This window comes from Globicephala melas, chromosome 19, assembly GCF_963455315.2.
Source record: "Globicephala melas chromosome 19, mGloMel1.2, whole genome shotgun sequence".
Classification (NCBI taxonomy): Eukaryota; Metazoa; Chordata; class Mammalia; order Artiodactyla; family Delphinidae; genus Globicephala; species Globicephala melas.
The window spans coordinates 36,228,779-36,244,515 of record NC_083332.1 but is presented as its reverse complement, the minus strand read 5'-3'; the positions used below and the strand labels follow the sequence as shown (position 1 = coordinate 36,244,515).

The following is a 15,737-nucleotide window of genomic DNA, read 5'->3' as shown; positions in this document are numbered from 1 at the left end:
TGGACCACGTTTGGCTCAGCTCTCAGCATGAAGCCCGGCATGGACCGGGCTCCTCAAACACAAACAGATTTGGATGAACAAGTCTAACTTCATGAGTGAGGGGAGCACGGCTTACATATACCCACTGTTTATAAGGTGGCAAAAATGGAGAGTGGAGGAATGGGGGCCTGAACCCCATGTGTCTGCGTCGCCAGGCTCTCCCCGATGCAGCCCGGCGGCCCTCAGACACCCTACACCCGCCCTGGGTCTCTGTCTGGGGAAGGAACCTCATGGGGGGATCCCACATATCCAGGAAGAGCAGAGATCTGGGGCCTCTGTCCTGCCTTCTACTGGGTCTGTCTAGAATCCTCTCTGCTCTCCTCTGCTCACTGCGGGCAGATCACTTAGCTTCCAAGCCTCAGTGTCTGTGAGGATTAAACAAGGGGCACAGAGAGCAGTCACTCTCTCCTTGGCACTGCTGCACTGGACTCTGTGTGCTACAGATGCTACTGGATACATATGTGGATAAATGAGACAGACGAGAACCAGGATATTATGGGAGGACAGCGAGCGAAGGGCAGGGCTACTAGGTGCAACAAGGAAGAAAATGAACCCAAGTCACAGGAGCAGGGAGGAAAACACTGAAAAGCAGCGAACCTGATGTTTTCACCCACCTGCATTCTGGCAGTTGGAGTGGGAGGGGTGATGGAAAAAATCAGACAGCACTAGAGGCTCTCACACAAAAAAGGAAAGCCAGCTCTCAGATGAAATCAACAATGGCTCTCCTCCCCTCCTGGTTCCTCCAGGGCCTGGGGGCTCTGCCTGGGGAGGGGAGGAGAGCATGGTGGCCACTCCTGGACCCTCCAAGGAAGGGGGCAGGGGTCTGGGGGAAAAGGTCGAGGCTGGTTATCAATGAATCCTCTTACCTTGGAAGACCTTGCCCGAGGGGGGGCCAGGTAAAGAGATGCAGGAGATTTTCAAGGGGATGGGAAGCTTCAGATGGGCAGGACCCCAAACCAAGAAACAGCAGGCATAATACAAGCCAATCCAGAGACACTGGAGGCCTGGGAGGAACCACATGAACATTCCAAGGAAAACCGGTGGGAGAGAGGGCCCAGCTGAGAGGAGGGGAGCAGGCCCAGGAGCGGCCTAAGGAGACCCAGGTGGGGATGCAGGCATGGGGAGAATCAACAATTCTTCCACGTAGCCCTGGACACACCAGGCAAAGACTTCAGAAGCAAGCGAGTCTGCAATGGCGGAGGGACGGTGGGTAACCGTGTGGAAGTATTTGCTCCTCAATGCATTCAGGGAATTTGCACCTGGAAGGTTGAGGAAGATTTAAAAAGTGAAAAGGACTGGCACTTCTGTCCCGTGCAGCTGGACAGGGGAATCTGTCCGTGGGTGTAACCGCCTGGGAGAGAGAGGCAGAGAGCGAGGCAGAGCTTCAAGACAGGACTGCACCAGTTGTCACTGAAATCTGCAAAGGCCACACTGGGAGCACCTAGGAGGATTTTGGGGGGTTGAGGATGGGGCCATTAGTACGCCTTGGGAAAAGCAGATGTGACCAGTGACCAGGTCTACAGGGCTTGTGCTGACCCGAGAAAGGAGAGAAACTCAGCTGGGGATTCGCAGCCTCCGTGGAGGACTGAGACGCAGACCATCGTGCAGGGGAGCCAACTCTGGTCCAGGTGGGATGAGGTGAGAGACACCAAATGCAGCAGGAAGAAGGCAGAGCCCGGGGGCTGGTCAAAGGGGCTCAGGGAGGGAGGGGCAGCAAGGTGCTGGGCCAGGCTGGGCAGAGAAGGGGTGCGAGGGGCCCTGCCAAGGTGGGGGGTGGAAGAGACAGGCATGGAACGTGTGAGGCCAAGGTGCCCTGCGCGCTCTGTGCCACCCACAGCTGCACACCCCATACCAGCAGGCAGCCCCCTACCCCTGAGCCCTGGTGATGAGTGCAGGGGTCCCTGAGAGCCACCATCCGGCCCACCACGCCCTCACAAGAAGGCTGGTGTCTGCTCGCATGCCTCGAAAGATGGGCTGTTTGTGGGGAGGAGGGACTTTTCAGAGAGTTCTGAAAAACTTCTTTCTTCTGAGCTGCATCACAATCTATAGCTTCCACCCGACCCAAGTCTTTACTGAGAGCCTACTGTGTACCAGGCACTGTGCTAGGAACTGGGGAGATCGGGGAACCAAACGGACAGGGTCTCTGTTCCAGGAGCCTGTGGGGCAGAGCCCGAGAGCCCTAAGTGCCAGGCCCGGAGGGTGTGCGGGTGTCAATATTAGAGCCGGTGGTCGGAGAAGGCCTTCCTGACGAGGGGGCATCTGAGCAGAGCCTGAACAAAACGAAGGGCCAGCCCTGAGGAGTCCTGCGGCTCGCGTGTCCCAGGCAGAGGAAACAGCCGGGAATATGACCAGCCTGTTCGAGGAAGAGCAGTGAGCCTGGGAGACAGGATAGGAGCCAGCAGGGGGAGGGGGTGCAGAGCACACCCTGGGCCCCGGGAAGGACTGTGGCTGCAACTCCGAGTGCTACGGCAGCCACTGGCCAGCTGGAAGCAGAAAAGTGACATGATGTGTGGAATTTTTAGTTTACGCAAAAAGGATAAAATTACGGGGGTACCTTACCAAAGCCAAGAACAATAGTTAAAAACAGGCCTCAGGAGGGACGGTGGCCAGTAATAGAAATCAAATCTGGTCAGTCTAAGCAAAAAAGGGAAATCTATAATTAGGATACAAGGGTGCCTTACCAAGCCAAGGGCAGGACTCAGGAAGGGCTGGAACAAGTGAACGGAACACGTCAGAAAGCCAGGAATGACACGATGTAGTTTACAAGGTTGTACAGAGCAAGGAGACCAGTGGGGAGGCTCCTTGAAGCAGAAGGAAGGCGGGTGGGGCTGCCGTGCCGAGGCGAAGAGTGGAAGAGAACATGCGAGGCCAAGGTGCCCTCAGCTTTCTGTGCCGCCCACAGATGCACACCCGTACCAGCGGGGAGCACCTGAGCAAGAGATGATGGGGGCTTGGAACAGGGAGGAAGTAGAATTAGAATCAAAAGTCTACCAAGTGACCAGCTCAACAGCTGTTCCCCGACCATTCCTGGGGGTTGCCCTCAGGTAATCAGGTCTCATAAGTTAACTTGAGGTTCTGTTTTAAAAGTAAAACTGCACCCTAGGAATTCCCTGGTGGTCCAGTGGTTAGGACCCCGCGCTCACACTGCTGAGGGCCCAGGTTCAATCCCTGGTCAGGGGCGGGGGGGGTGGTGGGCGAAACTACGATCCCGCAAGTGGCGGGGCAAAAGAAAAAAAAGAAGACTGTACCCTTCTTGGGGACAAGACTGCTGGCCTCATGTGGTTGGGCCCCTGGCACCTGGACAGCCACTCTGTCCCAACATGTGGAACTCAGCAGCTCTTGGGCTTATCTCCTTCTGGAGGGAGAATCTGGGAGGCTGGGGCAGAGCAAAGAAGGGTGTGCCGAGGATCCAGGGACTGGGCTCCTGGCTTCCCCACCTGTAAAGCGAGGGGGGCTGGGCGGCATAACCAGCAGGGACCTACAGCCGTGATGCCCCAGAATTCTATGAGCAATGGACCCATAGCTTTTCCCTGCAGGAGGGAAAGGGAAGCTGTGCTGGGTATTACCACAAGAAAACGTAAGAATCCGCCTGCCAACGCAGGGGACACAGGTTCGAGCCCTGGTCCGGGAAGATCCCACATGCTGCGGAGCAACCAAGCCTGTGCGCCGCAACTACTGAGCCTGCGCTCTAGAGCCCGCGAGCCACAACTACTGAAGCTCTCGCGCCTAGAGCCCGTGCTCCGCAACAAGAGAGGCCACCGCAATGAGAAGCCCGAGCACCGCAATGAAGAGCAGCCCCTGCTCACCGCAACTAGAGAAAGCCTGCTCACATTAACGAAAACCCAACGGAGCCAAATAAATAAAATTAAGAACATTTTTTAAAAATGCTATTAAAAAAAAAAGAAAACGTGGGTAGAGCTAATTCTGAAATCTAACGCCTGGTGTTCAGACGAGGGCCCTTTGGGATAAAATAACAACCTCAGATGCCTTGATGCCACTGCTCCTGGAAACACTGCTGGTAATACTTTCCCTCATACCTCAGGGGCTTATGAGGAAAAAAGAGAGGCTGCAGACATGAAAGGCCCAGGTAGTTGGGGAAGCATCGTGACCCTACTGGAGGCAGCACTGCCCAGCGGGGACCCTCTTGGGGCTCAACAGCCGCCCACAACCAGGGGTTGAATACGGGCCTCATTCCCCGAGAGCTGTGTGACCCTGGCCAAGTGAGTTAACCTTTCTGTGCCTCGGTTTTCTCATCACTAAAATGGGAATAACTCTTCTACAGAGCCTCCCAGCCTCAAAGACAGCCAAAGCCACAGCGAGGTTGGCTGGGTTTTAGCTGCGTGGGCGTTCAGCCCACCGGGAACTCTCCCAAGGCGGGGACAAGGCTTCTCAGGGTGGCTCACGGGATGGAGGGCCATCTCCTAGCCATCAGCAAGACTATTTGTAGTGAGGTGGATGGACCTAGAGTCTGTCATACAGAGTCAAGTAAGTCAGAAAGAGAAAAACACCGTATGCTAACACATATATATGGAGTCTAAGAAAAAAAAAAAAGATCATGAAGAACCTAGGGGTAAGACGGGAATAAAGACACAGACCTACTAGAGAATGGACTTGAGGACACGGGGAGGGGGAAGGGTAAGCTGGGACAAAGTGAGAGAGTGGCATGGACATATATACACTACCAAACATAAAACAGAGAGCTAGTGGGAAGCAGCCGCATAGCACAGGGAGATCAGCTCCGTGCTTTGTGACCACCTAGAGGGTTGGGATAGGGAGGGTGTGAGGGAGGGAGACGCAAGAGGGAAGAGATATGGGAACATATGTATATGTATAACTGATTCACTTTGTTATAAAGCAGAAACTAACACACCATTGTAAAACAATTATACTCCAATAAAGATGTTAAAAAAAATAAATTAAAAGAAAATAGACTAAAGGGAAGGCGCGCGGTTTCCTTCTCGGTCACGAGGTGGCGCCCTCCGCCCTCAGGACCGCGAAGGGGCGACTCACCAGCTCAGTGGCGTCCTGGCCCCGGAGCAGTGGCTTCTCCTCGGGGAATCGCAGCTCCTGCAGGCCGGCCATGGTCCCGTCGTGGAGCAGGAGCCCTAGCGAGGGAAGGCGAGGACGAGGGTTGGGCCCTGCTGCGACAGGCACGCCTGGGCCCTGCTCGGACTCTCTCGGCGGGCGGAGGGGACAGCGCAAGCCCGGGCTGGGGCAGGGGCACCGGGGACCACACCGATCCCTCCATCCCCGGACCCCCGGTTCCCAAGCGCAGGCCCAGCGCGGCGCTTCACCCGGGCAGCAAGGCTCCGTCTGCAAGACTCGCCTGCTTGGCTCAGGGAAGGTCATTGTATTATTTGGTCTTAAAAGTTAAAACATGTTCCCTGCCTCCCCCAAAAGAAAAGGAAGAAAGAAGCAAGGGCGGGGGGAGGAAGAAAGGAAGGGAGGGAGGGAGGAAGGATGGAGGGAAGGAAGAAAGAAAAAGAGGAAAAGAAAAGCAAGGCGACACAATACAGGATGACCCTTGAATAAGTTCAAGTAAACTGCATTTATTAAGAAACAGAGGGACAAGTGTGGGGAAGCCAAACACAGGGTCGGAAGCGCCCTGTGGTCAGAAGTGGACAGTGGGCTCCGGGAGGACACAGAGGAAGAGAGCTGAGGGCTGTCCTGAGTGCCTAGAAGGACAGGCCTGGGTGAGGATGGCTCTGAGAGGGCAGAAGGGCGGGCCTGGCAGTGTGGCAGGCAGAGTGACATTGAAGGTGCTGGTCATGATGTACCACCAGCAGGGAGGGATGACACAGTGACCACTCAACCCACAGCCTCCAGGCAGAGGGGCCCAGACCCTAATGGCTGCGTGTTCGTGGGAGACCCCAGGCCTCTGAACCTCAGGAGAGGAAGGGGTCATATGTGCACGTGTGTGCTTGGAGGATCCAGTGGTGGGGGAAGGCAGACAGAGGGTGCCAGGACCCCACAATCTGTCTGTCTAGCTTGGCACTGCCATTCCTCACTTGGATTTCAGGATGGCACAAATCATAGTGCACCAAGAGAAACACTAGGCAAGGAGATGAGCTGGAAATTCACAGAAGAATTACAACTGGCCAGTAAATACACGGGACAATGTTCAAGCTCACCAGAAGTCAAAGATATCCTTTCTTTTTTTTTTTTGCCAATGGAATTGGCAACATTTGCAGTGCTGGCAAAGATGCACCCCAACTGGCACTTTTCGCACGCTGCTTGTGAGCGTATAAATCGGTACGTCTTTCTGGAGGGCAGTTTTACAGAATGAATTAAGATCATTTAAAAGGTTCTTACTCTTGGACTCAGCAATCTTCTCCCTGGGAGAAATTTCCTAAGGAAACCAGAGACGGCACCTAATGATTTATCTGTAAGAATGTTCACCACAGTGCCATTTATAATCCAAAAAAAAAAAAATCCCAAACAAGCTAAAAAAGCGAAATGTCCATACGTAGGGCACTAGACAAACTATGGGTAAATAACTTGTAAAAGATTATTTAATAACACGGTAAAATGCCTGTGTTGTAATAGATTTTTTTAAAAAGCAGTTATAAAACATACAGTATTATCCAAATTATGAGAAATATGAATAGTTCCATAAAAAAGCCTGGGAGGCTTTTCACAAAGTTAACAGGCATTATCCCTGGGTGAAGGACTGAAAATTAGGGTCTACAGTCTGAAATCAGGAAAAAACAATATTTAGGAAAGACCGTTTGTAGATCACTAACAACTCTTTATTCTTGCAAAGCACTTCACATCTCCCAAGGTACACTTTCCTGTACTATTAGATTTCACCCTGATGGGAAGTGCGGCCTGACCTGGAAGGATGGAAGGATGACTTCCTATCCTTCCTCCCATCCTCCCTCCCACCCCTCTTCCCTTCCTTCCCAATTCTATTTTTAGTCTTTCTCAAGAGTGAAGCCCTCAGACTTTCCCTTCTGCCCTGAAAGGCTGCCAGTCCCACTAGCTGGTTGGTCAGAAGATGCCCCCCCGCCCTGCCCACCCCTGCTCCTTTGGCTTCTCCCCGTGGAAGCCCTAGTGACTGGGGAGTCAGCGCAGTGGCTTCCTGGGACCCAAGGGCACATGGCCTTGGATGGAACCCATTGCTGTGGCAGGGAGGTCCTGAGACCAGGTCGTAGCTCCAGACCCTGCCTGGGCTTCCTTCCATCCTGTCAGAAGCAGGGAGCACCAGTCCTCCAGAATGCTAACATAGACGGCGCCTTGTAATCGCATGGGGTTCCCCTCCTGAGTCTAGTCTGGGTTGAGATGTGCTGGGGCTGGGCTGGGAGCCGCTAGCCACTCAGGCCTCCTGGAAGATTAATCCAGAGCTGTGCAGCCCCCCTGGGAAAGCCTTGTCCCCAGCATGAAAAGGCCAGGCAGGGAGGCCCCTGCCCACCCAGATACCCAGGTCCCTGCACCTTAGTGCCATGCTGGAGCTCTCAGTTCCCAGCGGCTTCTGGGGAAACCAGCTAACACAACGCAGACAGGCTGTATTTTTAGAAAGGCGTCCTCTCCCCTCTCCCCCATTTTCTCTTCCACCCTTTCTGACATGTGCACACTCATCATCCATCCGGGTGGGGAGCTGCAAGAAGGGCCACCCTGGAAAACTCTTCTCCCATTAGGGCCTTTTTAGCCGCCAACCCCCCTGAATACTGAATTCAACTAAAAGCTTTGGCAGCACTGGGGTGTCCCCGCCCTCTCCCAGGCCTGTTATGAAACCACAGTGGAGACCATCCTCCCCAAGGACGGTTCTATTAAAAGGGCTGAGAGTGGGCAGCGCAGGGACAGATGGGCTGTGATGAGGGGGTGGCGGGGAAGGGGGCTGCAGAGAGAAACCTCATAATCCAGAGAACTGGGGATGTGTCAGCCTGTGGAAAACAGGGACAGCCCAGGGCCCAGCAGGTGATGTGGGGCTCGGGAACAGAGGCCAGAGGGGACATTCCCACAGGGTGGTGGCAGACGAGTTTCTTCCTAAGAAAGTTATGATTTTAAAAAAAGCAGCTAGATGATGTTACAAGAAAATGAGATTCCCATCAGATCAGTATATTGTATGCCTGAAACTTATACAATGTTATATGTCAACTGTATCTCAATAAAGCCGGAAAAAATTTTTCAGAAAAAGAGCGTGAATGTGTTTGTAAATATTCTGGCATCCCTTGGCCCTGAGAAGGTGTTTTTTGTTTTGTTTGTTTTTTTTTTTGCGGTACACGGGCCTCTCACTGTTGTGGCCTCTCCCGTTGCGGAGCGCAGGCTCCGGACGCACAGGCTCAGCGGCCATGGCTCACGGGCCCAGCCGCTCCGCGGCATGTGGGATCTTCCTGGACCAGGGCACGACACTGTGTCCCCTACATCGGCAGGCGGACTCTCAACCACTGCGCCACCAGGGAAGCCCCCTGAGAAGGTTTTTAAATGTGTTATTTACTTCTCTAATCATGACAATTGCTATAAAATAAAGTTCAGAAAAATCAAAAATAATAAATAAAAGAGAGCGTGAGATTCCTATCAACCGCCCACAAGGAAGCCTGAGTCAGGTGTGTCAGGAATCAGGGAGCAAAAGGCAAATGGGGTGCGAGATCCCAGGGGTCTGTGAAGCAATAGCAAGGGACCTTTTCACTTTGCCTTTTTTTCCCTCTTGATCCCAGATTCTCTAAGGGCAACACAGAGTGTTAGAACCAAATGGGCCTGGGGTGAATTCCAGCCCTCAGCTTCTCGGTGGTCCGGCCTAGAGTCCCTGGAATCTCTTCTGTATCACTCACTGCCTAGCTTTATTTTGGGCAGATCACTAAGAGGATTGCTTACCTGCAAAATGGGAGCAGTAGCCTTCCTCTGCCCACCTCAGAGAGCTTTGAGGTACAACAGAGACAACAGATAGAAACATGCTTTTTAAATGGAAGATTTCTGGACCCATTTGGATGGGACAAAAATAATGTAAGTGACTGGGGTCCTCCTAACCTTCCTTTGCCTACTTAAGACAACTCTGCAGTTTCTTTTTCTCTTGTCTCCTATTTAAGGAAGGGTTCATACCTGCTGGCAGGAAGGCTCCGCTGATATTTCAATAAATGGACGGGAAAGGGATGAGGGAGAGAAAGCCCGGGCTCTTTGGCTGGGGGACAGAAAGGAGCTCCCGAGCAGCGTGAATGTGGGTGGATTCTTTATGGGGAACTGCATTTCTTTTCAATTACTTTTGGTTGCTGATTCGTGCTTCTTTAAATGTGATTCTATCCTGGGCCACGTGAACCCTCACACTTATTAGGGTTAAAACTATAAACAATTACTATGATCATTCCTGAGCCTTGTCCATAAGTGCTTCAATTCAATTGATCAGCGGCAGTTACACAACCTATGGAATAAAGCAACTGCTGAGTGGGAGCGCGGCGCAGCAGTAGTAGGGGGCGTTTGGAAACACACGTGGGGATTTTGGGTTGTCTCAGCCACTGGGGGCTCCTACAGCATTTAGTACCCGGGAGCCAGAGGCGTGGAAGGTTGCGTGAGGACAGTGCTGCCCAGCCAAGCATTGCTCCCCACCCCAAAACACCCAGACCTGTCCCACCAAGAAATGCAAGAGCTGAAGGTGAAAGAAGGCCAGACATCAACAGGGTAAAGTTAGCACATGCAGGCGAACCAGACCTTGTGGGACAGGGAGAAACCAAACTGTAAAAGCGGAAGGGCTGTGGAATGGCTTTTTTTTTTTTTAACCACAGGAGTGAGGGGGCCTCTTGGCAGGTCATGGTCAAGGTCTTGGTCCAAGATGCCCTGTGGATGGTGCACTCCTGAAAGTCCTGATTATAAGGTCCCGTTATTACAAGAAAAGCCGCAAGCAAATGGAACAGGGAGCAGAGCCAACCTGGCTTGGCCAGCTCTGCCCTGGGGGAGGGGTCTGCGCCACATATTAAGAACGATGTCGCTAAGGGCAGGCAGACGACTCACGTTCAAGCCTGAGCACCTGAGGTCCTTCCACCCACACCACGCCAGCCCTGTGGTTTGAAAAGAAGCCCCAGAACTCAGGGACCCCAGAAATCAAGAAACTCAACTTCCAACTGTGCTATGTAGAGGGTTTCGAGCCTCCGGGTAGCTGGCCCCTCATATCATTCTCTCTGTCCCGACCCTTACCTCAGAGGGTTGGGACAGCACAGTAGGTCCATTCTACCCACAGGAAGCACGTGCCTTTGTTCATGCCGTTCCTTCTGCCTGAAATACCTTTCCCTATCACATCCCTACAACAACAACAATAATGACGAAAACGATTGTTAATATTTTCTGACACTTGATATGTTTTTGTTGAATGAGATGGAGTGAAGGAATGCTTCTTCACCCAGACTGCAAAGTATTAAACGACTGGTAACATTCAGCGTTGGTGAGCTTGTGGGGAAATAGCACATACTCTCATACACTGTTGGCTCAACTGCAGTGGGTTCACCTTCATCTGGAGGGCGGGCTGGTAGTTTGCAAAAATGCAAACATCTATCAACTTTGCAATTATATCTCTAGATATTTATCCTAAAGAAAAACACTAAGAGGCTGTGCACAGGGATGCTCACTGCAGCACTCTTTGGAACAGGAAAAAGCTGAAAACAACCCAAACAAATGTCAGGAGGATGGTTAAATAAACCATGGCACATCTACACCCCAGAGCACCATGCAGCTATTTAAAAATTAAGGCAGCTCCACTCAAACAGATAGGGAAAGCATTCTAAAATATGCAGTTAAGAGAAAAAGGAATGCCGCAGAATAATAAGTATAAATAAATAAGCCCCATTTATGTAAAAAATACATGCATCAAACAGGTACATATATTTGCAAATTAAATCCTCAAATGAATCAGGGTAACAGTAATGCTCACCTCTGGAGAAGGATATGGGTTTGGAAGGGTCTAAAAGGAGACTTTATTCTACACGGCAGATATTATCAAATCTAAGATACCATCGCTCATAGCTGACACTAACATTTTATGTACCAAAAGAAGAGAAAAAACACTGCCAATTAAATTAAGGCATAATACTGTCCTCTACCTTTTAACTTTTTATTTTGAAATAATTACAAATTTAGAAAAATCAAAGAAAAAACAAAGCACAGAAACTTCCCATATACCTTTCACTCAGCTTCCCCTAATGTCACCATGCTACAGAACCTTAATACAATTAAGAGGAACCAGGAAAGAAAATACTGATACAATATGGTGAAGTAATCTGCAGACGTGAGATGAATTTCACCAGTTTTCCCAATAGTCTCCCAGTCCAGGATGCCACATTGCACAGAGTTGTCATGCAGTCTCTTCCAATCAGGGACAGTGCCTCAGTCTGTCTTTTATGATGTTGACACTTGAAAAATACTGATTAGTTAAATCTGTAGAATGTCCCTCAGTTTGGGTTTGTCTGTTGTTTTCTGATGATTAGACCAAGGTGATGCATTTTTAGTAAGAATACAGCAGAAGAGATGTGCCCTTGTCATTGTACCATTTTATGGGTTACAAGATGTCAATCTGTTTTATTATTGGGGATGTTAAGCTTGATCACCCGATTCAGGTGGTGTCTGCCACGCTTCTCCAGTATAAAGTTACTATTTTTTCCTTTGTAATTAGTACGTATCTTGTGGGAAGATACTCTGAGACTATGCAGACATCCTGTTTCTCATCATACTTTCGTGCACTAATTTTAGCAACCATGGATGATGCTTGCCTACAGTTATTACTGTGGTATTTGCTTAACGATAATTTTCTATTTCCATCATCTCTTCTACATTAACTGGAATTCTCCTCAAAGAAAAAGAGCTGTCTTTTCTTCTCCATCTACTTATTTATTCAATTACTTATTTTATTCTATGGGTTATAATCAATCTCTATTATTACTTTATTGCTCTCATTGTGCCAGATTTGGCCATTGGGAGTTCCTTCAAGCTGGCTCTTGGGCCCTTTCACCATGCGCCCATCATTTTTTTGAGTCGTTTCTAATTTTCTAGCCCTATATGATGTTCCAAACTCACCTTGCATTTTTTCTGCCTCAATCACTCACACACACACACACACATTCTATATCTATGTATCTGTATATCTATTAAAAGTCTGGAATTTATACTGATACCTCTAATTCCAATTCAACACCTCTCAGTTTATTCTAACTTCCCCCCTTTCTTTATTTGTAATTGTTTTTCTTCCACAATGAGAAACCTGGTTCTCATTATCCCCAATATTTTTATTTGTTCACTCCTAGTATACACACAAAGTAATTTCAGAACTGCTACTCACATAATGAGTTCTTACTATTCAGAACTTTGGGGACATACTTTATTTTTTTAATATTTTATTCTTTTAGACTTAGGCCCAAAATTTTAAAAAAATATTTATTTATTTATTTAGCTGTGCTGGGTCTTTGTTGCGGGACGCGGGATCCTCGTCTCTCTGTGCAGGATCTTTTAGTTGCAGCATGTGGCATCTTTTAGCTGCGGCATGCGGGGTCTTTAGTTGCAGCATGTGGGGTCTTTAGTTGCGGCATGTGGGATCTAGTTTGCTGACCAGGGATCGAACCTGGGCCCCCTGCATCGGGAGTGCGGAGTCTTAGCCACTGGATCACCAGGGAAGTCCCAGACCCAAATTTTTAAAAGCATCTAGCACTCTTGTAAATTCTCTTTTTTTTTAAATTGAAGTATAGTTGCTTACAACACTTGTAAATTCTTAAAAAGGAAAATGCAAGTGAAATAAACTGTGTCGGGTCTTCCTAAAACTTCTTCACATTCAGGGTCCAGTGCCTCTGAATCACTCCATCTTGAAGTTGTTGCTGGCTATGCTTTTCCATGAAGTCCCAGCTCCTCTGACATTAAGATCATCTGTGGTGCAGCATTTCCCAAGAGTGCTCTACTACTGATTCCAGGATTTCTCTCCAAGCAGCAAATTTTGGTGTACATGTGATGGCAAGGACAGTAGTCCTGGTGCCCAACTTACCAACAGAGACTGTATTTTAGAGATGTTATGAAAAAAAGGTGCATCTTCGAGTTGCCATAGCATAGCTCTTTTTTTTTTCTTTTTTTTTTTTGCCGTATGCAGGCCTCTCACTCTTGTGGCCCCTCCCGTTGCGGAGCACAGGCTCCGGACGCGCAGGTTCAGCGGCCATGGCCCACGGGCCCAGCCGCTCCGCGGCATGTGGGATCTTCCCAGACCGGGGCACGAACCCGTGTCCCCTGCATCGGCAGGTGGACTCTCAACCACTGCGCCACCAGGGAAGCCCAACATAGCTCTTTTATAAAACTTTCTTCTGTTGAGGTACAGCAGCAATGTGTGAACTCTGTTTCTGTACACACGTGGTTCCAGGTATTAAATGCAGACATAGGGGCTTCCCTGGTGGCACAGTGGTTGAGAAAAAAAAAATTGCTATAAATGCAGACATAATAAGCCTCCAATCCCCAGACCAAGGGCAAGGGCAGACAGAACTGGAATCCCAACAACACACTCCATGTGAGCAGCTTCTCTACGGAGCCAGTAAAAAGTCCTACTGGGGCAGAGACTGTTAATTGTCCCCCAATACCTGTTCTCTTCTTCTTCTTAATAGATTCCCAAATTTTAGACAAGCAGGTAGACAATGGGAATAAAGCCTATTTATGACCATGTGACAGCAATCAGCCAGTTAGATGTAAGTGCAAGCATGTGACTTTGGGGTAGTGCTCTTAAAGGGAGGAGACATGTCATTCTTCAACCTTTCCTTCCTCCTGCTGGCTGGAATATAGATGTGATGGTGGGAGCTTGACAGCCATTTTGGACCCTGAGGCTGGATACTAAAGGTGGCAGAGTGGCAATATAGAAGTCTAGGTTCCTGAGAATCATGAAGTCATAATTCTGGATGGCCTATCTCTAGACTCTGCTTATGAAAGAGGGAAACACACTTTTATCTTGTTTAATCTATTTTTTAATTGAGGTATAGTTGATTTATAATGTCGTGTTAGTTTTAGGTGTTGAGCAAAGTGATTCAGTTTTTTATATATATATATATATATATATATATATATATTTCAGATTCTTTTCCCATATAGGTCATTACAGAGTATTGAGTAGAATACCCTGTGCTATACAGTAGGTCCTTGTTTATCTATTTTATATATAGTAGCACATATCTATACTTTGTGTATCCCAAACTCCTATTTTATCCCTCCCCCCACTTCCCCCTTTGGTAACCATAAGTTTGTTTTCTATGTCTGTGAGTCTGTTTCTGTTTTGTTGTTGAATCTATTATTGTCGTGGGTTTTCTGTCACATGTCATTGAAGCTAATCTAAACTCGGGACAATTTTCTTGGAGACCCAGCCTATAACATGCTAAAGGAACTCAAAGAAAAGGAACAGGACGGGGCTTGCCCAAGGGGACACAGGGAAATTCTAGGGCTGATCCAGAGCCTACAGCCTCCTCTCTGCATCGAACAGCATCCTCGCTTCAGGGAGTGCGCCAGCCCCTTCCAGCACACAGTAACTGCATCAACACGAGTCACTAGGACCCACATCCAAAAGTTAAAAAGCTCAGTTTGGCACTTTCGGCCACAAATTATCAAGTTTCGTTAACACAGGTGCCTCAGTTCAGTCCTGTATCTTTGCCTAATTTGGCAAATGTTCCAGAAACAAAGATACGCTTGTCCTGGATCTTTGCGCCAGATTCAAAGGGGTAAGCCGAGGCAACAAGCCTCCTCCAGCTCGGAGGTCTGCAACGTGGTCGGCAGGAGAGAGCGAGGCCAAAGGGGCAGCTTTCTCACTGGCTATTTCTCTCCTGGAAAGCCCCCTTTCCCTCTGAATTGCCTCACGCACTCGTGTTCTGAAGAACGGCACACCCACCTGGCAGAGGAGCGCCCGCTCCAAGCAACTCCCAGGGTCTTCCTGCCTCACATATGATGTCTGCAGAAGGGGGGCCCTGCTCAACCCCAGGCCATTTCTTCTCATAACAGCACCTGGTTGTGGAAATGGCACCCTTGCCCCATCCTCAGTCCATGCGGTACAGGGATGACCACACCCCCAGGGGCGGCCAGGGGCGGCCAAGTGCCCCAGGCCTAAGTCCTTCCTTCCTTCCTTCTTTCATTCATTCATTCACTCACCAGATATTGATTGAGCAGCTACTATGTGTCAAGCACTATTCTAGGCACCAGAGATAAAAGATTGATCATTACAGACAAAAAGTCCTACCTTTGTGGAACTTGCAGGGGAGGGGGTAGGCAAACAATCAACAAATCTAAGTAAATACAGTGTCAGACATGCCAGGTGCACAAGGAAGCAATGTCACAGAAGGGGAAAGAGCATGGGGCTGGGGGCTGCGATCTGAAACGGTGTGAGAGCAGGCCTCACTGAGAAGGTGACCAGAGCAAGGACGTGGAGGAGGTGAGGGAGGGGCCCTTGTGGATGCCTGGAAGAGCGCTCAGGGCAGAGGGAATAGCAAGCGCCAAGGCTGTGAGGCAGGGGTTTGCCTGGCGTGTTCAGGTGGATGTGAGGAAGCCAGCGTGGCTGGAGCAGAGTGAGTTGGGGGAGACAAGGAGGAATGCGGCCCAAGAGGGAAGAGCAGAGGCATCAGATCACGTTTCGTCTAAAAGGTTGTTAGAAAAACTCCGGCTTTTCCTGAGTGAGATGCCTTGGAGGGTTTGGAGCAGTGGAATGATGTGACAGGGTTTCCTTCCATGTTCTATGTGTAGAACAGACCTAGGGGGTGAGGGTGGAAACAGGGAGA

General features: G+C 49.6%; 1 protein-coding gene and 1 non-coding gene across 5 annotated transcripts in view; one reads left to right on the top strand and one right to left on the bottom strand.

The window, feature by feature from the left end:
- Window positions 1-15,737, bottom strand: part of NDRG4 (NDRG family member 4) — a 42,292-nt gene that overhangs the window by 17,989 nt on the left and 8,566 nt on the right. For all 4 annotated transcript variants that reach the window (XM_060288371.1, XM_030848066.2, XM_060288370.1 and 1 more), the window contains exon 2: window positions 5,050-5,144. In XM_060288371.1, the coding sequence (XP_060144354.1) occupies window positions 5,050-5,121 (72 nt within the window). In that variant the 5' untranslated portion in view covers window positions 5,122-5,144. The remainder of the gene's footprint in view (window positions 1-5,049; window positions 5,145-15,737) is intronic.
- Window positions 3,147-3,219, top strand: TRNAV-CAC (transfer RNA valine (anticodon CAC)). Its single transcript has one exon. It is a non-coding gene; the product is annotated as a tRNA-Val (tRNA).